This window comes from Vulpes vulpes, chromosome 6 (genome assembly GCF_048418805.1).
Source record: "Vulpes vulpes isolate BD-2025 chromosome 6, VulVul3, whole genome shotgun sequence".
Lineage (NCBI taxonomy): Eukaryota > Metazoa > Chordata > Mammalia > Carnivora > Canidae > Vulpes > Vulpes vulpes.
This window is the reverse complement of record NC_132785.1, coordinates 125,813,593-125,841,186: the sequence shown is the minus strand read 5'-3', so window position 1 is coordinate 125,841,186 and position 27,594 is coordinate 125,813,593. Positions and strand designations below refer to the sequence as shown.

The window sequence follows — 27,594 nt, the reverse complement described above, 5'->3', positions numbered from 1 at the left end:
CGCCCCCAGTGCTCCGACTCTCTGGGTCTTTTTGTCTCTAGTGCAGATTAAACGTCACGTCCGCACTTGAACTTGAATTTTATCCCATTGTACAGAGGCAGCCCCAGCCATAGAGAGACCGAGAGCTCCCAGAGAACCCGGACTCCGCCATCTTCACGTTGCAATCTATAGCTCCCAGTCCGCGCCCGCACCGACCCCGGCGCACTGGGCGAGCCGCCCCGCAGCCCCGCTCCCCTCGGGCCCGGGCGCCAGGGGAGCGCTGGGGAGCGCTCGCGGGGACCCGGCAGCTTCTCCGGCCGGCGCCAGCCTGCCAGGTGAACTGGGAAGGAGCCGCTCCTGGAGTCCCCCCAGAGCCTCGGAAGGGTCAGTCTCCGAGAAAAAAAGCAGGCAGCCCGCAGAAAGCCCAGAAACAACCGAACCGGGGCAGTTTTACATCGCTTTGGGTTTTTTGAGGGGGCGGGGTGAGGGGGTACGAGACAAGTCCCCAAGTTTTCTTTGCTTTTTTTTTCCCCCTTTTTCTTCTTCTTCTTTTATTATTATTATTTTTTATTTGTTTTCATTTTTTTTCTCCCCCTCCCCCCCCCTCCTGGTAGAAGTGCGCTTTCCACCTACCAGACCCTGAAAGAAAGTGTCAGGAGCCGGTGCAAAATCCGGTTAAGTTCAAGAAGACATTTGGAAGTCCAGGAGGCCAAGCAGTTTGAAGAAGTGTAAGCGATTTTTTTTTTCCTTCAAAAGAATATATATTTTTTTAAAAGAAACCAGCCAGTCCGCGGGCAAGCAACAGCAGATTTCTTTCTTTCTTTCTTTTTCTTTTTCTTTTTTATTTTTTTTTGGGCCTCTTTCTCCTATTTTAGGTCGAGAGATTTTTCTTTCCCTTTTTTTTTCTTCTCTTTTTCTTTTTGCAAACAAAGCAAAAAACAGCATTGAAGAAAGAGCAAAATACAGAAGAAGAAGAGGAGGAAGAGAGGGCAAGAGAGGAAAGGGGGAAAAAAAAAAAAAACAAAAAACACCAACCCGGGCAGAGGAGGAGGCGCGGCGGCGGCGGCGGCGGCGGCGGCAGCGGCAGCGGCGGCGGCGGCGGCGGCGGCGGCTCGGACCCCCTCCCCCGGCTCCCCCCATCAGTGCAGCTCTCCGGGCGATGCCAGAATAGATGCCGGGGCAATGTCCCGCCGCAAACAGGGCAACCCGCAGCACTTGTCCCAGAGGGAGCTCATCACCCGTAAGTGTCTGCGGCGTGCGCGCCGGGGGCCGGAGGATGGGGCTCCGGGTGCCCGGGGCTGGGTGCACCGAGCCTGGCGCAGCCGGGCCGAGCGCCGAGGCCGCCCGCGAGCTCGCAGCGGCGGCCCAGAGCAGGGTGGGGGGCGGGGGGGGCCATAGCAAAGTTTCTTTGCAGCCCCGGGAGTCGAAGCGCTGCGCAGTCCGACGCGCCTCGGGCTCGAGGGCCTGCGGAGCGGGCTCCGGGCCGGGGAGGGGGCGTGCAGGCTGGAGGAGGTGTGTGTGCACGCGGAGCCCGGCTGGACGCTCGCCCCTCCGAGCGGCGTGTGTGGCGGCGGCGGCGCTGGTGGCGGGGTTTGGAGAGGAGGGGGAGGGGGCTGGGGGAGCGGAGGGGGAGGAGGGAGCCGGGAAGTGGGGAAAAGTTGGCGAGCGCGTGGGTCCGCGCTGGAGGCGCGGGCGGAGGAGAGCGGGGTGCGCTCCGGCCTAGGGGAGACGCGGGGCGCGGGCGGCCGCCGGCTGCTGCTCCCGGCCGGGCAGGGCGCCCGCCACGCCGGTCCTAGGATTCCGCCGCCGCCTTTCTCTGCTCTCCTCTTGCTATTTGCAAAAGAATCCAGCTGCGCGGCTGTTTGCTGGGCTCATGCCCCCCCCTCCCCCCATTTCCCCACCTCCGTCTGTCTCCTGGGATGATCTTGTCTTCTATCCCCCACTCCAAAAAAAAAAAAAAAAAAGGTGGGGGGGATTGGGGGCTGGTGAAAAAGCCCCGCCACGGGGAAAAAGGATTGTCAGCTAGGATTAGGGAGACGGGGATGTGCTTGTAAAATAGAGGGGAAAAAGAAAAAAAAAAAAAAAAAAAAAGAAAGGAAGAAAAGGAGAGAGACCCATCAATCTCTTATCCATCTTTCTGTCTCAGTATCTTTCATCTTCCTTCTCTAAATAAACAAGGCAGGTCGCGGTGGAAATCCACCGGCTGAAATCGTGCAGATTTCAAGCAAGTGGCCCGGCAGGCAAAGTCAGGCAGCGGGGCAGAGACGCAGCAGCTCCCAGCGCCCCAGTCGGGTTTATTTAGGAAAGGGAGGAAGCGAGCGCGAGCGGGCCAGGTACGGTGTTTGCAGGGGAGCTCGCCCCGAGTCCCCGCGCACTTGCACGGCAGGGTCGGCTCGCAGCGCTCCCTGCCCGGCGCTGCCCGCGGGGCCGCTGCTTCGCGGCGCGCGAACATCTCCCCGTGGTCCTTTCTCTCGCGGTGCCTAGGTCGCCGTTGCCTTTTTTTTTTTTTTTTAAATTGCAATAGAAATAAAACATCCTCTGGGTGCCATCGAGACCGTGGGCAGGTTGTGTTCTTGCAAACCTCCGAGCACCTCGTCGGGCTGGGGCCGGGCAGCCCGCGCGGAGCTGGAGAGGGCTGCGCGCCCAGCCGCAGCCGGGGACTGGCTGCGGGGCGGCCGAGAGCCGAATATTTATGTTATATTTTAAAAAATTTAAATAAATAAATAAATATATAAAGGGGCTCTTCCCCTCCCCTGAACACCCAGCATAGGAGCCATCTGCTCGGAGCATTTGCTGCTGCCACCTCTCCTTTGTTACAGCAGATACATTAGTAAGAATTTGTGGATTTATTATTGTTTTTTTTTTTTTTTCCTGGGGAAGGGAATAGATTTTAAAGTGGGGTTCGCCTTGGGAGAGGGATGCGGTTTCCCAGGGAGGGAAGAGAACTTCCCTTTTATTTTTCACCATTGTACCCTCAAAGAAGATGCACTGGTTGCGTTTTAAACAAAATGTTTTACAACCAGATTTGAGCCTGGTTTGATCAGGGTCCTTCTGGCCAGTTGACATTTCGTCCTTTAGCAAGCAGAAGCCATCCCTTATCCCTCCGGCACCCCAACCCCCTTTAGATGGTGTACTGGTTGTTACAATGTCTGTATTTGCAGAGGTTAATTTCTCTAGGAGGCAATTTGCCCCTCATAGCCTCTGTATAATTGCAAGGGTTGTTTTTGAGGAGGGGGAAGTTGGGTGGGTTGGGGAAGGGGGAGTTGTCAGGGCTGCATTGCCAAGCTGGAAGCAGCGAAAGGAGCCAGGAGTGTTTGCAGTTGTGTGTAAGGGGGGGAAGAAGCAGGTAGGTTTGCTTTGCTTTTGCTCTCTCCCCCTCTGGCATTCCTGGGACATCAGGAGAAAGCCCTGCCTGGCCAGAAGGACTGGTGGCATCTGCTCGTGGGGGACAAGGCGTGCCTGGTACAATATCCTTCCATCCTTCATTTGTTCCCCCTCTCTCTTAGCCTTGCTCCGAGAGAGCCAGAGCGGTGCTGGCTTGGGAAAGCCGCTGCCACTGGAGCAGGGAGGGAGGGAGGGAGAAGAGAGAGGCAAAGGAGAAGAGGTGAGGAGGAAGAGGCAGGGGTAGAGGATATCTCGCCTGCCTTTCAGGGGCACATGGAGCCCAGGGCATGTGCAGGGGGTCAAGCCGAGAGAGTGGTCCAACCAGTTTTCAGACAAGGCTATTTATTATCAAAAAGCAGCTGGCTTTTCTGTTTGTCCTGTGTCACCCGGGAGGTGGGAGTGCAGGCAGGGGAATGGCAAGAATTGGATGCAGTTTAGGCTGCATGGCCTGTGGAAGTGCCTCTCCACAGTGATGCAGGAGTCATGGGTTTAGGGTGCTCTGGAGCCCTGGCCAGCAAAGCCAGTGCTGTCACAGCCCTGACCCAGGGGGTTGGAGGGAGCTTCACATTCTACATTTTCAATGTGAAGGAAACTACCCCCCCTCTCCCAATGTGGTACATCTTCAGTAGGGTGGCAGCCCCCTGGTTCTGTAGAGACAGTGTAACTTAGGATGACTGCTGGTCTGGGAAACATGAAGAGGACACAAATAGCAAATAATCTCAGGGTGGTGCGGGGGGGGGGGGGGGGATGGCAGACAAGCTCTATAGTGAGTCTCCTTAAATGTACAGACAGGGCCAGAGAGAAGAGAAGTAAAGTATGAAACAGGAGGGTGGGAGACAGCTGGGGATGAAAACCTGGGCTTCTGGTTTGTTTCAAGATGTTTGACCCAGATGGATATGGCTTTTAGAAGCGGAGGACAGACACAGCTATTAATAAAAACAAACACAAAACAACACAGTGACAATAGTGAGGGAAGAAGAGGGGCCGTGGCTGACCAGGCAGAGAGAAGGGCTGTGAGCCCACAATGCCAGACAGGGAGAGGAGGGGAAATGAAGTCCAGTCCACGGAGGAGCTCTGAGGCTTTCTGAGGCTTTCGGAAGAAAATAAGATGTCCATGGTAAATTACACAACCCTGGCGAAGGTGATTTTTTCCAACAGCCTACCAACAGGTTTCCTTGGAAGATCAGTAATTTTCTGTATGAATTCACGATTTTGCAAAAACAACTAGAGACCCAAGGTTTGACACGGAAGTTAGGCTAACTGTGTTAATTTCACGGTTGCCTTTTAAACTGGGTTTTGCTATAACTGTGTGTTTTGGAGGCGGCTGGATTCTCAATGACCTTAACTCTCTGGGGTATAGCGTATCTCCAGTTGTCCACAATCTTTCAAGATTGGGCCTCTGATAAATTTCATAAGCCGTGGGGCTCTCTTTTTTAGGGGGGGGTGTTTATAGGGGGGGAGTGAAGTTTGTCTCCCTTCTGCACAGAAGGGAACCCCATATCATTAGAAGTGTGATATAAGTCAGCTGCTCTGATTCCACGGGAGAATAAAAATGTGTTCATCAAAGGTGTTATGCCAGGCTGATTTTATTCATTTGTAATTCACACCTGAGAGAAAACAGCCGTGAGCGTATTTTAACAACCCTTAATATTTTTAAAGGGTATTCTTTCCCTCCCTGAATATTATGTACATATGCATATTTCTTTCTTTGGTTGGAGGGGGCTTGCTAGCTGCCTGTTTTTTGGCCTTGGCGATTTTTGCGTGGCCTTCAAAATATTTCATACAAGAAAACGAGTCCTTTCACTCAAGTACTAGAGTGAATGCAGTTGCTTTGGGGAAGCCAGCCTTGGGAGCACAGAGGGAGGCTGAGGTCAGATGGCTGGGTGTGGCGCTCCGCTGACCGCAGTGCGGGACCAAATGGGTCTCACTGACCCAAGAGAAAGACGAGCTTTGGGTGCCTCTGACAGTAATTAGCGGTACGTCTCAGGTGAGATGGAAGCACGCGGAACAGTTCGTTTACAGATACCGCTTCCGACTGTAGAGAGCACCAGTTTCTAGCGCCTTATCAGGCTAGAGCTCTTGGCGCTGTCTTGTAGCTTAGAACACGTCTTGCACCAGGCCTTCCTTTTTTCCTTTCCATCTCCTTCCCTGATCGCTTTGCATTCTCTGTTGCTTGTTGTGATAAAATACTTTCCAAAATAAACTTTCAGTTGAATTGGCTTTGGGTTGATGGCAAGCCTGAAACGCCGAGCCGCGCCTGGTGCCACTTGGCAGCTAGGGGGAGCTCGGTGCCCGTGTCATGGCTTGGCGCCTTCGCTACAATGGGCCAGGAACGGGCTTCCATCAGCAGCCGACAACGCAGTTTGCCTTGCTGCAAAATGTCTTAAGTGTGAAGTTGTAATATTGATTTTCTTACAGAGATTCGAGCAGGACAAAATGAGAATATAAGTTTGAGAAATCTATTTTCAAGCTATTGGCATTGATTTACAAGCCCTCGCTAGGCAGATGGGGGCATTTTTCTTTTTCTTTTTTTTTTTCCTTCTTTTCCTGATTTTTAAACAATTAAAATGGTTAATTTTGAATGGGCGTGTTTTCCCCTATGAGTCTGTGGTGTTGACTCTCTGAAAATCCCATTAGGCTGTTAAGGCATCGGCGATGGAATGAGGGGGTCTGGGAAGAGCATACATCATTTTGTCCATTTCTGTGTTGTATGTCACAGACCCAGGGAACGGTGGAGAATAGCTGCTTTTTGGGAGTCGTGCTCCTAAAACAGCTTGATGAATGGAAATCCTTTTAGCTCAGGTTTTATAACACTTGGATTCTCAATTCCATTTATTAGGTAATGTTCCCACTGTACTAAGGGAAATAGCACCATTCCCCAAAGATATCAAATGCCAACTCAAATAACGTGTAAAACTTTGTTTGGAAGGAGTAGAGGCTCGCTAGACCCAGCGTTGCTAATACCTTTCACCCCAAACAGTGCCCTTAATGGATGGCTTTTAATGAGACTCTTTCTCTCCTAACCGTGTAATTTAGTGCTGGGGAATATGTGTGCTTTTGATCACGGGATTTCTGGATCTATAATGTCTTCTCCAAGTTCAAGAAATCTGCAGACAGCACAGTTAACCCTGAGTCTCATGCCTGAGTTCAATACATGGGCAGAAGAGGTTGCCCTGAGACAGGAAAGAGTGCTTTATTCTAACCTGAAAGAGAAATAAATCAGGTCAGACGAAAGCCTCGTGGCTGTCATCAGCTGAGAAAGAGCCTTCACTCTCCAGTACAGAGGGCCAGCAATTTATCTGATGATTTCTCTACTTCATTTAATGTTTGAATCGAGCCAGTTGTAAGCATATCGCGGCAGCGAGCTCATTTGACGACTCAAGAGAAAGAAGTGGCACAGTCACCTCACAGCCTTGGGCTGGGCAGTGGCCTTTGGCCTGCAGAAGACCGTTAAAAAAAATTCACTTTAGAAATCCCCAGTCCTTTGCCTTGGTACTTGGGAGAGTCTCACAAGCTGTAACTAAATATAGACCCCAGATATGATGATGCTTGACAAAAAACAAAAACAAAACAACGATCTTTGTAGGGAAGGGTAAAGATGGGGTTCTTAAGCTTTGGGGGCTTCTTCCTGCATCTCCTGTGGCTTGGGGGAGGTCCCTTTGGCTGTCTGGTTAGGGCCCACCTTCAGTAGGAGCTCTCTGAGGACTTGGGATTCCAGGTCTGATGCTGGGGTCACATCTGGGGAGGACAGGGGAAAATAAATGCTCTCTGGGGACTGCACCCAGCACCACACGGTCAAGTGACTATGCCGGCTGAGCATCCTTCTCTGAAGATGGTATTAGCTGTAGGCATGCTGACAGATTTTTTTTTTTTTTTTATAATGGGGAGAGGGCACAGAAGAATACCGGGAAGGCATGCCTGTCATCCAGCTGCTCTGAGTATGGCTTTGTCACGTCTTTATTTACTCCCATGACTGGGTCTGGGGACCTCAGTGTTCTGCTCTGTCCACCCCCATCCTACTCCCACTTCCCCAGACCTCTCTTCTTTCCCAGGGAGCCAGATGTCCGTGAGACCTGCTCATGTTCTGGTCCCTGTTTCTCTAACTCCTCCCCAAGAAAAGCTGTGTGTTGCCTTCCTCCCTCGAGCAGTTAGTTTTCCCCAAGGCGTGTATAAAAAGTGCCAATAGCAGGCTATTTGCAGACCCACGGAAGCAGAGGGACATACTTCTTCACACTTCTTGCATCTTCTGCAGGAGCCATTGGGGGTGGGGTGGGGGGGGACAGCATCGTTTTTTTGCTGGCAAAAGTGACACCAGATCGAGGTTTGATTAATGGTGCTACATTCACCGGGACTTTTTCGTCGGGCATTTTGACATATGCAAGTCTTTTGTGTAGTTGCTGAAATTCAAGAAATTCATTCTTTATTTCTTTTTCCAAGAGAGCTGATAATCTGCTTGGGTGTCGAATTAGCCAGCCTGAGCTATTTTAACTATAATGAAATCCCAGACCACACAAAATTAGTAACTTCAAAGAAAAAAAAAAAGCCTCTGTTCTGTTCTACACAACTTTTTTATGACCCCCTTCCACTGAAATAGAAATACATTTGCGGATGTCCTGATGAGTTCTCTACTAAAACAACGTGCAAAAATGACTCAAAAAAGTTGAATGCCAATGTTACTGTGATTAACGTGTGCTTCAGAAATGGATGTGCTGCTTTCTCTCTTCTTTTTCTTCTTTTTTTTTTTTTAAAATGAGGTCATGTTTAAATTTCTACCTTGGACATGAGATACTGAAATGGTTTGTGTCCTTGCTATTTTGCTCCCATCCCCAGAGGATGTCCTCCAGCTAAAGGCTTGGAGTCCAGTGTCCTGTGTGGAGGGTCCGTCTTTCTTCTGCTTTGCACCTTCGAAAAAAACACAGCATTAAGTAAAACAAATCTCTTCATTTGGCCTCAAAGAGTGCTTTTATATCCTGTCATTATGATCCCTGTTGTGGCTCTGAAGATTTAAGGCATTTGCAGCTCTCTGGACTCTAAACATGCTTGGAAGGGTTTCTGTGGTGGTAAACGTTTTTTTTTTTTTTTTTTTTTTTCTCTTCTTTTAAAGCAACTATTTTATTTATCAAAACATAGGTCGCTTTATTCTTTGGTTTTGTGGACTTGGGTTTTTATTAGTAACCTCTTAGTAATGGACAGGATCTGTGAATGCACCTGAACACTGTTTTCCTTATTCATTTGGCCTTTTTTTCCCCCTGCTTTTGAATGTGTGAGACCAGGCTCCCTGAGCTCAGTTTTTGGAGTTCTAGAGAGGTGGATGTGGTGTGGGGAAGGGAAGGTTGGACAGTCCATGGCTCAAGTCAGGGTATTTTTCAAGGAGCTGTTTTCAATATGCCAAAGTATCCTGAAACCAAGCTGGGGTGGGTAGGGCAATGCATATCTATGGGGATCTTCCTCCCGCCTTCAGACTTCCCCATTCAGAATCTGCCTCTGGGCTGTGTGACTGAGGTTCTTCCTGCACCCCACACCATGTCCCAGATCAGGAACCCCTGCCTTCCTGGAATGCAGGCCAGGCTCAGGCTTTCCCCTGCAGGCCCCCTCAGCCAGACCCAGGTCATTTCCATGAGTTGCCAAGAAGGTCTTGCACCCACAGTCATCCTTCTGTCTTCAGCCGGACGCCAGAAATCTCGACAATTTCATTTGAGGCTTGTTCAGTGGTTGGCATGGAGCAGACAGGGCCTCCTGGGGTGGTGGCCCCGGCGTGCCCCCATTCTTCCACGGATCTGAGGCTGGTGGGGAGGAAGCCTTTGGAGGGTCTTGGGGAGAGCAGCTCTGAGACACCTGGCCCGGCTGCACTGCTCAGCCCTCCTCCTGAGAGGGCAGGTGGTCAGGGGAGGGAGTTCATCTGTACAACGACGACGAGGCCTGCTTCCCCCTGCAGGCTGTGTCCTCCCAGGGCCAGTAGTGGCCCTAGGCATTGCTGGTTGTGGGAATTCGTGGCCAAATGGGGCTGGGACCCGGACAGTGGGTCCCACCCTCAGACATGTTCTGACTCCTCCTGGTCCTGTGAGGACGGTCCTCCTAATGCCTGCATGGCTGGGCTGACGGGCTGCTCTTATCTCTGCCACCTCCGCTGGGCACTTCATTATTCCCGATGTTCGGAGAACTTCATAAAACCTCTTGTCGTGCCTTTAAGCGTCATCTAGTCATAGATTATTTTCTCCACCAAGAATTGATTCCTTCTCTCTGCCATCCACTCGTCGCCCTCCTCCCCTCCCCATGGTTGTTATTTTCTCTTGGATCCAATAAATTAAAAATTGATGGCAGCTCCGAAAGTGTTGTGCTCTGTTGAGTGTGCGTGTTGGTGGTGGTTCAGTGTCGCCTGGAGTCGCAGCCCCTCCCGGAATGTTCGCCGGGAGGAGAATGAAAAGATCCCTTCGCAGATTATTGGTGAGCATGGGCTTGCTGGCAAAGGCTCCGTCTTCGTAGGAAGCAGGTGTAAAGTCTCCAGTCGGATGCGGAGCTCTGGCGGAGGGATGCTGAGCATTTCTTGTAAACATGCGTACACATCATGATGGCGGCTGTGACGTTGGTGGCACACGATTTTAAGAGCCTGGCACCCCTCCCCCCACATCCTTCTCCTACCCACGCCCCCCGTCACTGAGACAATAATTCTTCATATGTTTCTCCTGGACTGTGACTTAGCCGTTAGAGATTTGGGATTTGAATCAGTGCAGGGTAAGGGGGACATGGGCCTGTGTGCTGTGTGTGCAGCCGTGCACATGCACTGTGCTCTGGGGACAGCAGGCAGTCGGCCCCTTGGCTGGAATTCCCCAAAGGGCAGGTGCAGGGGCAGTTGTTACAGATGGACCAGGGCGGGTGGGGCCCTTGGAGCCCTGCGTGTGGGGGAAATCACTGGCCAGGTAAGGCCATGCTAAGCCTTTGCAGCTGCCAGGGGCCTCTTGGCTGCTTGGCTGGGTCGGTGTTAATGCTGTCTTTCCATTTCTGTCTTCTGCCCCAAATTCCTTCCCAGCCGAGCTCAGGCATGGGGGAGTTTGTCTTAGGATCAAGTGCTTCCCCATCTACTTAACAAATATCCATTATTATTTGTGAACCCTGATTTCATTGCTTCTAAATGCGTTTCTCAGCTGGGAGGAGGCCTAGCCTTGTAAATAAAATGTGGTTTTGCTGTAAAAGAAAATTAACTCTGTGTGTGTGTGTGTGTGTGTGTATGTGTGTATGTGTGAATATATATTTGTCCACGAGCTTTAGGATTTCGTATTTCAGAACCCACCCCAATGTGGTATCTGACATTTGAACAAGTTGCCTTCTGCATCCATTCATTTTGCCTCTTAACGAGTCAAACATTTTAGCAATCCCTGTACTTTATTCGGCTCATAATAGCGAGAGCAGCAATATTTTTTCCGGAGCCGCCTGACACTTGGGGAGCTTTTCACGAAAGCAGAAATCATCTCAGAGGAAAGACCTCATCTTTGCCTTCTTTATTTAGGGCCTGAGTTTGCTGGACAAGACAGCCTGAGGGGCTGGTTTGTTGGGTCTGGGAATTTGAAAAAGCTGTTTTTGTTACGTGTCTTTTCTCCTTCCTGGTGTTTTCTTATCTCTGGGTGGCAATTTGGGCTGCTCTGGCTCTTCCAGCAGAAGCCTGGTTCTCCGAGCTGCTTGGGGCTGGGGGGCCTCGGGTGCCCGCGGGGCAGCGAAAGGAGGGTACCAGGAGGCCAGATGCCCCTCACCTTGCCGTTCTCTGAGCTGGGCCAAGGGGCTCTTTCTCCTTTTATTTCTTCCCTCATCGATGTGGTTCTAAGAAGGGCCGCGCACATACACACACACACACACACACACACACACACACACACGCGCGCGTGTGCACACACACCCCATACACCCAGCTCGGTATCCGCCTGCCAGCGGAAATGAAACCACAGCCCGTCTTTTGGGGGTGTCTCCGAAGGCCATGAGCATGAGCTTCCAGGCTCAGCAAGTTGTCTTGGTCTACCCGCCGTGACCCAGAACTTGACAGTTGAGGGGTTCATGCTGACTCTGCTGCCTGAACTTTTGGGGGTGACGTTGCCACCTTCCTGGGATGTATGTCACTTGGCAGATGAAGCCCAGAGCCCCGCACCCCCCTCCCCGGGGTGGGGGGAAGAGGAAACCCCATTCTTGGGTGAACACTGGCTGTCATCTTGAGTTTTACTTTCAGCGCCGATAGTAAGAGGGAAGATTTGTTTGTTTCTTTTGCTCCTGGGCTCCCTGGAAAGCAGCGAGCTGGGGTCGTGGGTCCTGGGTCCTGGAGCCCTGGGGCATGGGGGACTTGGCTGCCAGGGGCCTGGAGGCCCGAATCCCAACAACGGCACAACGAACAGTTTCGGATACTTTTCAGACTCAGTGATGGGGGGTGGGTGGCTCACAGAGCCTGCTGCAGCAGAAAAGTGAAAAGGCAGAGAGAGCCAAATAAAGGAAAGAATACCAGATGTTACCAAAAAAAAAAAAAAAAAAAAAAAAAAAAAGAGAGAGAGAGAGAGAGAAAGAAAAAAAAAGTGCTGGTACCAAGTCCTCAGCAAAAGATGGAAGGCAGAGAGGCAGGACTGCTTGTGAACAGGCTCACAGTGACCTCTGCTAATTTTTAAAGTAGCCTGTGTTTCCTTTGAATGAGAAGGGACGGGTTGAAATTATGTAGCTTAAAACCTCCTAGCAGAGAGGAGGTATGCGGGTGCTTCCTAGAACTCCTCCCAGGAGAGCAGACAGGCCTGAGAAAGTTAATGAAAAGCAAAACAAAACAAGGACAAGAAAGATGAAATTATTAAGCGGCAGGAAGCACCTCCCCGTCCTCAGAAAGGATGGTCACGCTGGCAGCGTGGCCGCCTTGGTGACGCAGCAGAGTGCCAGGCCTGCTGGCGAGTGGCCGCTCAGGCAGGGCCAGGTACTGCGGCCCTTCCCACCACAGAGCTTGCCCCTGCTCCATCTGAATTCTCTGTTTCATTTTGTCCTTTCTTTTTTTGCTTTTCAGCTCATTTCCTTTGTGCCTCTCTCCTTTTTTTTTTTTTTTAACAAAACAATATTTTGACATCCTCCTCCCGTGTATTAGAGTTCCCTCTCTAGAAATGGCGCACAATACATCCTTATATTTCTAAAGAACTGTTTTCACAGCCCTCTCCTTTGGCTCTGAAATTATGTATATGTAATTGGTAATTAAAGGTGCAAGCTTTTCAATATAAACAGTATTGCTCAATGTTAGATCATTAAAGGGAAAAGAAGCACCGAGTAATTACCTTTTCCATTCTGACAAACCGTTCGCAGGAATCCGGTCCCCCTACCACCACTGTTCGGCGTGAGGGTTGTGATTACATTTCAACCATACCAAAGCATCTTTTCATAAAATAAATTAGTAAATTAATTATGTGGCATTGTCTTCCAACTCCTTTTTAAGTAAACTCCTGATTTCTTTTTTAAAGTGTAATTAATGGTTCCCGGGTCTGGCTCGGTGAAAACTGCTTCTCTTACCTTATAGGTTTTTTGGTTTGTTTTTGTTTTTGTTTTTGTTTTGTTTTGTTTTTGCATGAGAGGTGTGCAGACAACAGATTTAGGATTTCCTCATCTTTGGGATGTTTCTGTACTGCCATGGGTCTAATCCACGTCTGCATGTAACTCATGGAGGGCTCTGTCTACTTGTCTGTAACCACAGGCAGGATCTCAAATGTTAACTTCCCTTCCCAGCAACACCCATGCATCGACTGTATACACGTGGTTCCAATGTGTTACCTGTCATATACCGTCCGTTCTAGATTCAGCATCACACATGGCCTCTCACAGGCCCTAAATAAGCTGTGTTCAGAAAATACAGAACAGGGATTTATATGTAGGATGGAAGATGCCACAGAATTTTTTCCTTAAATTATCTGTTCTTTGGCTCTGGCCCGTCAATAACTTCACTGCCACGGAATGTGTTTTCCTCCCTTCCATCCCTTTTCTCTGTTCCTCTGTGGTTTTCATTATATCTTACTGAATACCACACAGCTCAGAATTTACCTGCCTCCTTGGGTTTCAGACCTCTGCCTCCCTCTTGGCTTTCTCAAGCACCCTGATGCTAGTGTCGTCTACATGAAGACCCCAAAGGGATATGTAACCTCACTGTCCACTCCCCTTATTTATGACACTTACGGCTGCTGAGTCCTCCTGCTTTCCCCTTGGGGCTTGCTGCTGCTTTTTTGAGGCATTGATCGGCTTCAAAATATTTGGGTCCCTTGTCCCCTACCAAAAAAAAAAAAAGGAACTATATCGGCTGCTCAAGAAATATGAAAATGTACAGTCCATTGAAAGTGTGGTTTGTTGTCTGCCAAGAAATGCTTTTGGAGCCTGAAAAGGTCTTTTTCCTTTCTTTTTCTGGAGTGAAAATAAAACCAAAAAGGACAGTGGGGAGCTGATGAGTGCTGGGGAATCTACAAGGTGATGGAAGTCCGACCAGGAGCAGTGTCTGGCGGCAGAGCCGGCTCCCTTGTTCGGGGAGCAGACTCTCCGCGTCCCTTCCCCTGCTTTCTGTTTTTTTTTTTTTCTTCGATATTTCTCTTTGAACCAATGCTCACTTGTTGCTTTCTGAGCCTGTGGGCTTCTTTCTCTCCTAAGGACTGGCTGCCTGACGCCTGTCTAGGGTTCTGCTTTCTTGTCTGGTGTGTGGCCAGGTCCGAGGTGGAGGAATGCGAGCAGGGCTCCCATGAATGGGGAGGACGTGAATGAACCCTGGAAGGGAGGGGGTGGCGGATGGAGCCCAAGCAGGGTGAACCGGCTCTGGCTCTGGCTCACGGTTCTCAGCCTTGGCTGGCCACTGGAATCACCTGGGGAGTCTTAAAAACAAGAAGACAATGTGATGTTTGGATCTGGCTGTAATTAGTTTGGGGTGCTGCCTGGCGGGGTGGGGGTGGGTGTTGTGGGGTGGGGGGCTTGGAGCTCCCCAGGTGATTCTCAGATGATGTAAAGTGGGAGAGACCTGTCTCTAGCTTGGAGTACAGGCCTGTGACACAGCCTCGTGTGAAAGCACGACGGGTGTCCTGTGCACATGTGTGTGTTTATGTGCTATGTTGGGGGGTGGGAATCAACAGCAGATAAGCTACAAAGGAGTAAGTTCAGCATCAGTGAAGCAGCCAATCTCCAGGGGCTATGCAGTTGCTCCTGGAGCCTCAGTTTACCCATCCATGGCCCCCAAGAGTCAGGCAGGGATGTGGTGACTGCACCTGCCCCCAGGCAGTGGAGGGGCCTCCTCTCGGTGGGGAAGGGTTGGGATGGCTGATGGGTGCCTGTGATTGCCTAAGCCCATCTCTGTCTTCTCTGCCCCCTTCTCCTTTCTCTCTTCAGCAGAGGCTGACCATGTGGAGGCCGCCATCCTTGAAGAAGATGAGGGTCTGGAGATAGAGGAGCCCAGCAGCCTGGGGCTGATGGTGGGTGGCCCCGACCCTGACCTGCTCACCTGTGGACAGTGTCAGATGAACTTCCCCCTGGGGGACATCCTGGTTTTTATAGAGCACAAGAAGAAGCAGTGTGGCGGCAGCCTGGGTGCTTGCTATGACAAAGGCCTGGACAAGGGCAGCCCGCCGCCCTCCTCGCGCTCCGAGCTCAGGAAAGTGTCCGAGCCGGTGGAGATCGGGATCCAGGTCACCCCTGACGAAGATGACCACCTGCTCTCACCCACGAAAGGCATCTGCCCCAAGCAGGAGAACATTGCAGGTATGGATTGTTGCACTGGCCAGGCCGCTGCCAAAGCCACCTCCTGGGTCCCACGCCCGCCTCCCCCTCCGGTTGTGCCGGGTGTTGGTGCTGGGAGGGGGCCTGGGGGCTACTGGGATAGGACCACCAGCCAGGGCTCGCCCTTTCCGAGGGGCCACTATCTGGGTGACCCTCAGGACGAGACAGGCGTGAGGCTCAGAGAGGCACAGCTGGCCGATGGTTGCTTTGCTTTTGGCAATGAGACTGTTGTGGGGCCTAATCCATAGGCGGCTGGGAGTACAGAACGGAAATTTGGAAGGCTAGTTGGCCTTCAGTTTGCTGGTATTCTTGGCTTAGTCTCTGGCTGTGCAGTCAGACAGTCTTGGGTTGGAATCTGTTCCTCACAACATGGACAAGTCAGTTTTTCCATCTGTGAAATGGAGCTAATGGGACCTATCTCCATAGGGTTGTGGTGAGGTCCAATGAGATGTGGCCTGTGGGCAGGACCTGGTGGGCCCTTAGGAATGGGGGCACTCATTTCCTCCTCTTCCTCTCTTTGGCCTCAGTCTCCCATCCGCAAAAAGAGGTGCCCTGGTCTCAGAGGCCCCTTCTGAGGTTGGCTGATCCGTCTGGTAGGTCTAGGGAAGGGCTTGTGGGAGCTTGTTGGAGCACTGCACCCCTTTCAGGAGGTTGACATTCCTTTTGGCATGCCCACTCAGCTGACTACCTGGATTGCGGACTTTTACCACCTGAAGAACAGATGTAGGGGTTGTGTCCTCCAACTGGGCCTGTTTGCTGCAGCGAGTTGGCGCCATGTCCCGCTGGGCCTCGGCTGTGGTGTGCCAGAGCCTCCTCCAGGGAGCCCGTGCTCTGCGAGCCTCAGTGTTTGCTTCTTCTGGTCATACCTCTGAGCCTGGGAAGCCCAGCAGAAAAAGAGGGTCCTGACAACCTGTGTTCCTGCAATAAGTGGCAGCCTGTCCTGCAGCAAGATGGCATCCGAGTGCGTGCAGATGAGGGTTCAGATCCTGACAGTTGACTTTGGACAAGCTGCTTCATGGGTCCAGGCCTCAGTTTCCTTATCTGTCAACAGGGAGCAGGAATACTGGCAGGCCTGGTGTGAGGATTGAATGAGTAAGGGCTCCGTCAGTGCTTTGCCGGTGGAACCTTCCTTTCAGAGGTCCCCTTTGGTGCTGCAGTGTGCAAGTAGGTGCCGGCTATGTTTTGGGCATGGAAGCTAGTGGAGACGCTGGAGGGACTGAGGTTTTGGGTGCTCCTCCTTGGAGGGGGAGCCTGGTGTAGGCCAAGGTAGGATGGAGCAGAAGGCGCCATCGTCCAGAAGGCAGGCAGGATAACGCAGCAAGCCGCAGGCAACTTTGAGACCTTGGGCCTCCATTTGCCTACCTGTTAAATGGGATTAATGAGATCTCTCTTGGGAAGAGACTATAGTGGGGATGCAGACTCCTGCTGGCACATGCTAGGTCCTGGGGAGACCCCATCAAATCACGAGGACCTGTGGGCCTTGCCATCTGGTGTGTGAGCTAGGGGGAAAATCTCTCATGCTCTCAAGTTGCCAGTGGCTTTGAGAAGATTGACGTGTGACGTGTTCAGGGCCATGGTCATGTAAACCCAGCTTCTCAGAATGTCCTGCAAATGTGGGTGACACTGTCTTCATGAGGGCTGGAGCCTCTGGGCAAGAAAGGTGCAGAGTCCCTTTTGTTGGTGGGGTTGGGGGTCCCCCTGCCCTTTCTTCTCTTTGCCACTGGAGGAAACGTTTTTTTCTCCAGTAGAATAAACACCCGGCATCAGTGACCACAGACCTTGCCCATGAGACTCTGGTCCCTACTTATATTTCCATGGAAAGGCATTCTGCTTTCACCAAAAACCATCCGAATCCTCATTTCACGATGAAGGTATTTCCCAGCGAGAGGCCGCCGATCATTGTGGGTAGGTTTGTTTAAGAAAGCGACTAGATGTGATTTCATAAAAGGCAAAGTTAATCTGCAAGGCGGCTTTGTCCTCCCCGCCCCCCCCCCCCCCGCACCCCTTTTCTTGGGCTATAATACTGCAGCAGCAGCCTACAGTATTTTTATTTTATGTGTGACGGAAGATATTCTTGGCCTTTTCTGTTCAGCAAACAGGACGAATGGATTTCTTCATTCTCGAAGAAATATGTAAAATAATCCCTTAGAAGTCTAAAGAGATATGTTTGTTCAAAGAATTTAAAATGTTATTTTAATCAAAGGCACCAAACAGTCTCCATGCTGTGTCAGCTGAAGGCGACCATCCCATTCTAGCAGCACATCGTGCCTTCCCCTGCCAGTCCTCTTTCCCTTCTTCCCTTCGTGCGTTGGCACCAACTTTTCTTTCTTTCTTTCTTTTTTTTATTTAATAAAAAGGAAAGATTAAAGAATAAAACTTCAGTGGCTCAAATGTATAAAGTAATTTAATATGGTGGGAGCATTAATTATTTTAGCTTAATTGAATTCTGAGGACTGCAGTACTTGCATTTTTGTAGACAAGCCCTGTTTATTATTTCTCTGCGTAGATTAACAGTAAAGGAAACGCAGATAACTTTCAGTTATTTATTGTAAAATAAATGTGTCAATTCATGTGTAAAGCAAGCTGCTCAAAGATAATTGAGTCTTTATATTTTAAGAGGGGGACTAGGAATCACAGGCGCTTCTCCGCCCGGGCTGCCGGAAATCCGCACAGCTGCTGCCCAGGCCCCTGGCACCGCTGGCCTCGCCCAGGCCTCTCCTGTTCCTGCTTCCCAGCCGTGGTGGGGAGGGATGCTACAGCCTGCCCGAGCCCTGCTGTTGTCCCTGGGGCCGGCCGCTGGTGAGTGGGTGGCTGCTAACTCTTGGGACTTTGGCCTCTGGCCTGGCTGCCCCAAGGGAGGTACCTGTGGTGACCATGAGGGCCATGCCTTTCCGGGAAGCAGCAATCTGAGTGTTGTCCACAGGGGTCCCAGCTCTCCTTCCACCAGGTGCATCTAGAGGCAGGGCTCCAGAGGTAGGAGGGCAAGGCCGGCCTGTGGGATAGGTGGGATCCCTTCCACCTTTAAGGGTGCCCTGGGCGTGAGATTGGAGTTGGAATTGTGTAAGTCATTGCATCAGGGGCTGGACCCTGGATTAGCCCTTTTCCTGGGACTCCGGAGTCTGGAGATAGGCATAAAAGAGTAGTGACTCCCTTCCTTCCTTCCTTCCTTCCTTCCTTCCTTCCTTCCTTCCTTCCTTCCTTCCTTCCTTTTTCTTCCTTCCTTCCTTCCTTCCTTCCTTCCTTCCTTCCTTCCTTCCTTCCTTTTCTTTTTTTTTCTTTCTTTTCTTTTCTTTTCTTTTCCTTTTCTTTTCTTTTCTTTTCTTTCTTTTCTTCTCTTCTTTCTTTCTTTTTCTAATGCTAGAAAAGTAGGAGAGTTAGAAGGAGGAACTTTCTGGAGCTTTGTATCTTGGAGGGTATTCATTCATTCATTCTTTTGTTCATTTAATAAACAAGCACCTACTGCCCTTCCCCTGCCCCAAGCATCGTCATCCCCCCTTCCTGCCACCACAGGTGACAGGACCCTCTAGGGGTGGGGGGAAGTGTGGCAGGAAGAGAGCCATTTAGGCTGCTGCTCTGTCCCCCTTGGGGATCCTGGCCAGAATGTGAGCAGGTGGCAGCCCCACCCTTGATGTGTGCGGTTGTGCCTTGGCTGTGAGCTGTGGGCAGGGAAAGGTCCATGGATCCTGTGTCTGAGGCCCATCTGGGGACAGGCGTGGGGTTGAGTAGAGGTCGGGGCTCTGGCCTGGAGACCTGACTCACTCTGCCTGTATAGGAGTTCTTTATCTTTCGTAAACTCCCTTCTTACTGCATTCTTCGACTTTTGGCACTGCTGGAGGAGATGGGAGTAGCCAACCCTGGGGTGGGGGTAGGGGGAAGTGAGATGGGTTTTAGGGTTTGCAGAGAGCAGGAGTCTCAGACCTGTGATGTGGGCTGGGTGTCTCGAAGAGGGATGGAGAGGAGGGGGCTGTGCCAGGGAGGCCGAGTGCTGCCGCGTGGGAAGGGACCCAGCACATGTCCTCACCCTACCCTGACACCTGCCAGCCTTGGGCCACGTGGCCCGACTGCCTAGGCGGCAGTTTGCCCCGTAGGGGAGCACACCCAGCAGTAACGGTGGTGTTTCAGTGATGTGTGCCTGCCTGGGGTGTCAGATACCTGCTGCAGAGATGAGCACCTTCCCCCCTTACTGGCCGCTTCCCCAGCTCCATCATTTCCTGCTGGTAGCGTAGCTAATGTGGGTCTTCCAGGAACTGGGGGAGAAACTTCCATTGGTTTCGGGGAACTCCACCATCAGAAACGTCAGAACAACTGTCGTGTACCCCCTTCCCCCAGCCACGTCCTTATACTGTCCTGCAGTGGCCACTCTAATGGTGGGTCCCTCTGTGGAGGAACCTGGGGTGGGGTGGGTAAGGATCAAGGGAGCATGGGCTTCAGTGTCAGTTGGGAGAGGTGCGACTCCAGTGCCTGCCCAGGCCAGCCACTTCACTTTTCTAGGCCTCAGTTTCCTCGTCTGTCCCCACCTGTCAGTCCTGTGCTGAGAATGGATGACAATGAAACACACAGAGCATCCACCTAGCCCAGGGGCTGGCTGCAGCCCAGTGACTGAGAGGTGGAAGCTTTCAGAAAAGCTTTCAAGAGCCTATGGACCCCGCTTGGCAGCGTGAGGGAGGGGTTTGCTTCTCAGTCAGAGTCTTGAAAACTTAACCTCGGATTTCTCTCTCAGCCATTTCCTCCTTAGAATCCCCATTTTATAGCCACTGGAGGGAAGGCTCTTGATCACAGGTAATTCGTTTTTGCATGTTATCACCCCTTCCATAACCAAATGAAGCTATAACTGGAGGAACGAGCCATCAGCTGTCAGTCATAGGTTTGCCTTTTGCCTTTTCTTCCTCCTCCCCCCATCAAACCCCAAATGTCAGATTTCTGGAGAAATGCAGGAGACAGGCAGCGGGTGACAGGAAGTAGCAGATCCCCCTGGGCTGGAAGTGGCAGGCAGTTCCCTGCTGCCACGGCCCCACCCACCCTGTATGTCTCCATCTGGAACCTAGGAGGGGTCAGGGGTGTGCCTGGAGGCGGAGGGGGGGTGCTTGGTTTGGGGTCCTAGTGACCCATCGCCAGGCAAAATGTGTTGGAGAAACTGGCTTCTGATCAGCTGGAGGATTTACATGCCGCTCTGCAAATGTGCCTTTCAGACTTCAAAAAAATAAATAAAATACATGTGGAAAGAAGAGAATATTAGCCAGGCCAGTGGAAGAAACTAAATAACTTGCCTGTGCTGGAAACTGGAGATAAACCCCACTTGCAGGTTGTCTTTAAAAACTTGCGTTTGATATATTTAGAGTTGTTATTTTGCCTCCAAATTAAGATTAGTTAAATCCGTGCGTGTTGTAGCATGGATTATCTTTATGTATTATTAAATCGTGACAGCTAATTATTAGTTCTGTCTGCACCAAGGAATAGTGGAGTGTTCTGTCTCAGAGACATGGTCCTGGGGCTGGGCACTGTGGGGCTGGCCCCAGAGCTTGGGCAGGGCTGGCAGGTGGTGGGGAAGAGGAGGCCTACCTGGTAACCCCACATGGTCCCTAGGGGCTTTTCTTGGTTTATCTCCTCTTGAAATTTATATCGACTTTCAAACAGATACCTCCGACCCCACTTTGAAAGAGATGTTTCTAACTCCACTTTGAGCTAAGGCCCAGAGAGGTTAAGGGACTTGCCCAAGGTCACACAGCAAAGTGGAGAAAGGCTCGGGTCTGCCTGGCTTCCCCAGATGACAGGAGGAATGGAGGGTTTTATTTTATTTTTAAAGATTTTATTTATATATTCGTGAGAGACACACACACAGAGAGAGGCAGGGACACAGGCAGAGGGAGAAGCAGGCTCCGTGCAGGGAGCCTGACGTGGGACTTGATCCCAGGACTCGATCTTGGGACTCCAGGATCACGCCCTGAGCTGAAGGCGGCGCCGGGCCTGCCCGGAATGGAGGCTTTTAGGGAGGGGTAGTCTAACTCTGCCCAGCTGGCCCAGCCAGTGGGGGCAGGCACTACCTCCAGGCTCCGTCCAGGGTGGTCTTTGAAGCCAGTCCCAGGTATGACCCCGGAGGCCTTGACCCACGGTCTGTGGTAGCCTCCCTCATACAGTTGCCTGTATTTCCTCGTGAAGGTGTTGGAGAGGTGGGTGGTGGGAAAGAAAGCAGTAAGATGCGAATTTAGACGGCTGGATCTGGACCAGGATTTGGGGTTTGCCAATGACCCGCTGAATGACCTTCAGCCGGTTGTTCGCCTTCTCCAAGTCCCCGGTTTCCTGTAGAATGGAGATAATCTTTCTTATCTTTCAGGCTTGTTACAAGGTTTGATTTAGACAAGACATGCGTGTATTAGGTCCCTGTGGATCACTAGCTGTTATTAATAATAGAGAACCACTGGAGGGATCCATGTGGGGATTCTGGCCTCCTGGCCTGGGCTGGGAGGATCTCCTTGCTGACCCTCCCATTCTTACCTGATCTTCTGGAACTGGTGATGGGCGGGGCTGAGTCCAGACCCCAGTTATCTTGAGCCAGGTGCCCTTTTGCCTTGAGGCAGGTCGTTTCCCCTGGCAGAGTCCTGGTGTCCTGACCCAGGAGCCGGGGTGAGCAGTCCCTGCCCTCCCGGCCTCCCCAGGGAAGCAAGAGACTGAAGGTAGTGTGTAAACTGGACAGACCACAGACCGTAGCAGTGTCAGCAGCTGCCCACTGTGACTGTTGCACTGAGTTGTGATCGAAAGTTTTACTGACTTAAAAAGAAGACAAGAAAACACTAGTTTTCTTGTTACAGTGTGATTTTTCTTTTTTCTCTTCCTTCTTAGGTTTCCTTTAGGTTTGGGGCCGTTGTTCTCTGTGACGGATATAGGTGGCTTCATGCTTCCAGCAGCAGTTCAGGGAGGAGGATGAGAAGTTAGGGCAGGGTCCTGGGTTCCCAGATGGGGGACCTAACCAACTCTGAGCCTCTGTTCTCATTATTACTAGGTTTTTAGTTTGACAGTAAACAGTTAGTACTTGGCTTAAATTTTTTATTAGGCACTTGACAGCCTGGTTGGTTTTTTTTTTTTTTTGGTGCTCATTTTCATGCCTGACTAATACATAACCACTAGCTCTAGAATCTGTTAGGAGTGGGCTCTGTGTCAGTTAACTATATAAATAGGGCAGCCTGCTGGTTGCCCCTGCGCCCTTGGGCTCATCTTTTTTACTGAGGAAACAAACAAGAGAAGCGTTTTCACATTTCGGTTTTTAACTGAACACATATTTGTGAGAACTTGCTCTGTACTGGTCACTGTTTGAAGGGCTTTGCAAACTGTTCACTGATTGAAGCCCCCTAATACCTCCATGAGGTAGGTGCCTGGTATCAAGCCCACATTACCAAAGAGGAAACTGAAGGCCAGAGATGTTAAGTCATTTGGTCAGGGTCACACAGCTGGTGACTAGGGGCCCGGGGTGTGAACTCTGGTAGTCATGTTCCTTCCTGTGGTGACGCAGTGCTGCCCGTGGTTGTCTTTCATCCCACGTTCCCATCCACCGTCTCCGTCTCCGCCCCATGAAAGGTGGTAAATCAGTTATTACTTTCATTTTGTAAATGAGGAAACCGAGTCTTAGAGAGGTGAGGTGGCCTTGCATCGTTACCCTGTGAGTCGGCACAGTTGTGCCTGGACGCCAGGCTCCTGACTTCCAGCCAGTGGCCCTCACGGGGAGCCCAGGCCCGTGGGGTCATGTGGGTCTTTAACCTGGGCTGGCACCAGCTGGTTTCCGTTCCTGGCCAGGCCGTGAATGACTCTTCTAGGGTGACACCCCATGATGGGATCTGGGGGTCTTGTGTGAGCAGAAGAAAGTGGGATGGGGGACCTCCACCTGTCCTACACACATCTGTGAATTTCGCGTGGACTGCTGTCCTGTGCAGAGCTGCCTCGTTAGAAGCCGACTGCCAACCCTTGTAGGAGGCAGCTGGGCCTACTGAATGCGGGGTGGGGAGGGGCAGGCATGCTCGTCTCTGGCCAAAGACCTGGAGTTGGTGTTTAGGCCCTGTGGCTGATAGGCCTTGTGACCTTGAGCAGACCCTCCCCCTCTTTGGGCCTGAGCTTCCTGAACTGAAATAGGAGAAGGAGCTAGCTACCCAGTGGTCTCCAACAGCTGCAAGGACCCGGCAGGGGGGTGGGGGGTAAGCTCCAGCTTCCTACCTAAATCCTCCTCCCACCCAGCAGCCCAACCGACTTCCCTCATTTGTTACATTTTGGGCTTAGGAAATACATTTTCTTTGAAGAAATTGGTGGCTGAAATGAAAACTACTATACTAAAGGATAAACAGGGTCTCTTTCTGCTTCAAGCAGGGAAGATTCCTCAGGGAGGATTTGGTGCAGAGTTTAGGCCCAGGGCCCCTCCTGGGCCTCTTGCAGGCACTGCCCCTGATGGTGTAAATGTGGTTTGGTATTTGTTTTTTTGTTCAGAGGACCTCCCGAATTGTATCAACCTCAGGCCTCACAAAATCGGAACCCACTCTGAGCCAGGTACTGCTAGGTGGTGACCAGTGACTAGGGGTGTCGGCCTTGCCCACATTAAATTAAGTCCAGAAAGGAGCTCCAGATGGCAGAGTGTGATCAGGACCTTAGAGGCCACCCTCCCGAGCTGGACCCAGGGACGAGGAGGCCTTTCTGGAGAAAGCAAGGCTTCTAGGTTTCGTTTTTATTTTGTTTTTACGTGAGTTTCCTTAGAGTCCTCCTCCTGCTGGTCTGATGGTTTTGAGCTGGAGGTGGGGGTGGGAGGATAGGAGTGGCTCATGAAGGAGGAGTCTGTGCTGAGTAGGGGGTGTGAGTGTATGAGGGCGAGGTCTGGTGGGGAGAGGTGTGATCACTTGATGAGAGATAGGTCTGGGAAAGTGGCTGCGTGCTGCTCCCAACAGCACGAAAACTGGGACCCCAGGCTCTTTTGGTGTGGGGGAATATTAACAGAATGGCCTTTTGTTGGAGGTGAGAAGTCAGACCCCCTGTCCCCCGCCCCAGTCCTGGTGTGAGGAGGAAAAGGTAGCTGTTCAGATGCACTGCCAAGGGTGGAGTGAACTCCCCCAGCCCAGGATAGCCAGCTAGTTCTCTAAGCCAAAGCAATGTTTGCTCAGGGCTGTTGACCCCCAGGAGCTGAGTACCTGCACAGCTTGCATTGCCTTCAGGTTGCAAGTGTGGACAAAGCCCTAGATGCAAGCAGATAAATCCAGACTCAAAGGTGCAAACAGGTGCGAGGGTCAGCGCCCACCCAGGATGAACCCCCATGCATAGAGCCTTGCCACCTGACAGCGCCAGCACCAGTGCTGTGATGAAGCTCCAGGGAGGACATCTGTCTAACCTGGCCGGGTCCAGAGTGCACAGTTCTGCTTTCCTGACTTCAGGTACCAAAGAAATCCTTGAAAGTGGTAGAGAAAGCACTGGCTCTGTTTTAAAGACTTTTCTGGGCAGATCATGGCATCTGGAGAGAGCAGTCCCGCAGCAGCTGAATTCTGGCGGGGGGGGGGGGGGGGGGGGGTCCTCCCTTGAGGCTGAGGGCCAGAGAATGCCTGTCCTGGGCTCTGTGTGGAGCAGCCATCCAGGGTTCTTTGTTTCCCTTAAGGAGAAACAGGACAAACCCCTGATGACCCCTTCCCACTCCAGCAACTGGTTTGAGGTTGGTAGACCCCACAAAGCTAAGTTCTCCGAGGGAGCCAGAGTGGATTCCTTCCCCCTCCCACCAAGAGTTCAAAGCCAGCCAATTAAGAAACCTAAACAGTGTGGTCTCCTCCTTGCATCATTGACATCATTGGCTTGTAAAACTTTCCCTGCAAAGGAGGCGCCTTTATTCGCTGGGAAAAAGAAGTATGTAATTTTCTTGACCTGGCCTTTGCTTTTGGAGGGGAAGGAAAAGAGAGGCAACTCGTTTCCAGAAACAAACGGAGCCCGGGACAGCAAACAAGTTCCACATTCCGGGCTTGGGGCCCTGCTGTCGAGAGCACGGGGTCCCGGATACCGAAAACGGTGTTCTGTGGGGACCCGAGACCGGGGCAGGGTGTGTGTGTGTGTGTGTGTGTGTGTGTGTGTGTGTGTGTGCACTGCGAGGAGGGTCTCCAGTGGAGGCCTCGTCCTGAGACTCTGGAGGAGGGGGGGAGGGATGGACATCAAAATCCTCCCAAGTCTGAGACTGCACTTCTCCCGCTCGCATGAAACCAGGCGCCACCGGCCTCACCACTACCGCGATTACCCGTGTGCCCCGACGGTTGCAACGTGCAAGAGGAGTCTTGCCCCCTCTCCGGATCTCCAGCGACCCTCCCCCTTCCCGGCCTCCATCCTCCCCCCACACCCCTCCGGATGGTGCCACCCCCTGCAAGTCATCCCCTCCCACGTGGGAGGGGGCAGGGGCCGAACTCCTCCCGCCACGCCCAACGGGGGACTTCAGGCTCCGCCCCCGGGGGCTCCGAGGTTGGGGTCCGTGAGTCTCCCCTCCCTGGCAAGCCCGGGCGCACAATGGCCCTTTGCGAGGCGCGCGGTGCAGAGCTCGGGCGGGGGCGCGAGGCGGCCCGCACCCCGCGGACCCCGCGCGGGAACAGGCGGACACTGCGGCAATTCGGTGATTGCACCGGGGGCATCCTCGGCGGTCGGCGCCCCCCCGCCTCGCCGGCTGCGGTCCCGCCGGGGGCTCCCAGGCGCTGCTCCCCGGCCCCGGGGCGCGCCGGGTCCCCTCGCCGACTCGCCCGCGGCCTCTCCAGCCTGCGCCCCGGGCGCGCGGCTCCGCGTCCCTGCGCCACGTCTCTGCTGCTGCCCCGGCCCGGGCCGGCCGCGCCCGCTGATTGTGCTCCCCGGGGCGGGAGGGCCGAGGGGCTCCAGGCCCATGCATAATTCGGGACTTAATGGGCCAGCTGCCCGCGGGGCGGCGAGGGGCGGCGAGGGGCGGGCGGAGGCGCAGCTGACCCTGCCCGCGTCTGGGCTCGCCGGAGAGGCGCGCTCCTTTCTTCCTCGGGTGACAGCTCCCCTCCCCCGCCTCGGCCCGGGTCCGAGGGGGGCGGGGAGCGGGCGAGTCGTCGGGCCAGCCCAGGGGAGGGGGCTTCCGCGGTGCATTCCTGCAACTTTTGCTTTGGGGCGCGGAAGGCGGGCAGTGAAACGGAGCCTCCCCGGGACCCGGCTCCCCGAGGAGCCCGGGCAGTCGGAATGCAGCGTCCTGCCGCCCTCGAGTGTGCCCCCGCCCCCCCGCCCCCAGCCCCGCAGCAGCCCAGCGAGCTCGCCCTTGGCCCCGGGCCAGCCCCCTTCCCTGGCAGCCGGCGGAGATGGATGGAGGCGGGGACCCAAGGTCAAGGGCGGGGAGCCCGCCGGCCTGGGGCCCCTTTGTGCGCTCGGGCCCGCCCCTCCTCCACCCGCCTTCCCGGCCCGACCCCGGGGCGCGCGCCCGCGCTCGTGACCTTCCCGGGCGTGGGGAGTCGCATTTCAGGACCCCCGAGAACCGCCCGTGGCCCCATCCCCAGAATCGGCGCGCGAGGGGCGGGGCTCCCCGCTGGGGGGGGGGCGTCCCTTCCTGGGCGTTTGTCTTGGGTCCTGGGGGCGCCCGGGGATCCCCTCTGCAACCCGCCGCGAACGCTCAGAAAGGGTCGCGCCCGACCGAGCCCGGCATCAGCCCACCTTGGCCCGACAGAGCCCGGCACTTCCCCGGATCCAGGTGAGGCCCGTTTGGAGGGAGCCTCAAAGAGTTCCTTTGTGCATTTTGCGTCCATCCAGGGCAAACAGTCCCGTCCCAAAGTGGTTTTCTTTGTAGGGTTTTTTTTTTTTTTTTTTTTGTCTTTTTTTTTTCCCCCCCTCCCGGGCCTGGTGGTGGTGGTGGGGGGGGTGGTGGAGAGGGAGGAGAGGGAGCCTGCTTTTCTAGAGGGAATTCCTGGGGGCTGGGATTTTAAAACACTCAAGAACAAAAGTGTTTTCCCAATTGTGTGGGAATGGAACCCTCTACTAGAGTGGGACACAAAGCCTCGTGGAATTACAGGGAATTAATGTCAGTCCTTCCTCCAGCCCGACTTCTCTTACAATAACCCCCCCAAAGAGAATTTGTATGCAAATGGTCACCTTGCTAGGAGTCCCTCTTTATTTTTGATTCTCAAAAATTGGCCTCCAATTGTTTAAAGCACTCCAACAGACCCTTAAAGACTCAGAAAAGCAGTGGTTGGACGCCCAATGTATTTACCACAAAGCTCTTAAGAAAATGTTCAAACATTTTCCCAAAGCTGTTACTCCAGAAATAAAAATGTATGCTGTTTGCCTATAGGAGATTAAAAGTTTACCTTCACTGTGACAGCTTTTCTAGGCTAGAATTGGAGCCACGTCTCTATTTTCCATTATTCAGAAATAGGTCTGAAGCACACAGAATGTGTTTGCTGTAACAAGAGTCAAGGTAATTTTAAAAATGTGTATATATATACATATTTATTTATGATTTGGGCTGACCCAAATCATAACAGAATATTGCAC

The 27,594-nt window shown here is 52.6% G+C and overlaps 1 protein-coding gene across 4 annotated transcripts in view; it reads left to right on the top strand.

Annotated features, from left to right (window-relative positions):
* The first annotated feature begins 1,039 nt into the window (after window positions 1-1,039).
* Window positions 1,040-27,594, top strand: part of BCL11B (BCL11 transcription factor B) — a 90,884-nt gene continuing 64,329 nt past the window's right edge. For 2 of the 4 annotated variants that reach the window (XM_072762270.1, XM_072762268.1), the window contains exons 1-2: window positions 1,040-1,219; window positions 14,725-15,090. In XM_072762270.1, the coding sequence (XP_072618371.1) occupies window positions 1,162-1,219; window positions 14,725-15,090 (424 nt within the window). In that variant the 5' untranslated portion in view covers window positions 1,040-1,161. Of the gene's footprint in view, window positions 1,220-14,721; window positions 15,091-27,594 lie in introns of all 4 variants that reach the window. The other 2 variants (XM_072762269.1, XM_072762267.1) reach the window with 1 other exon arrangement.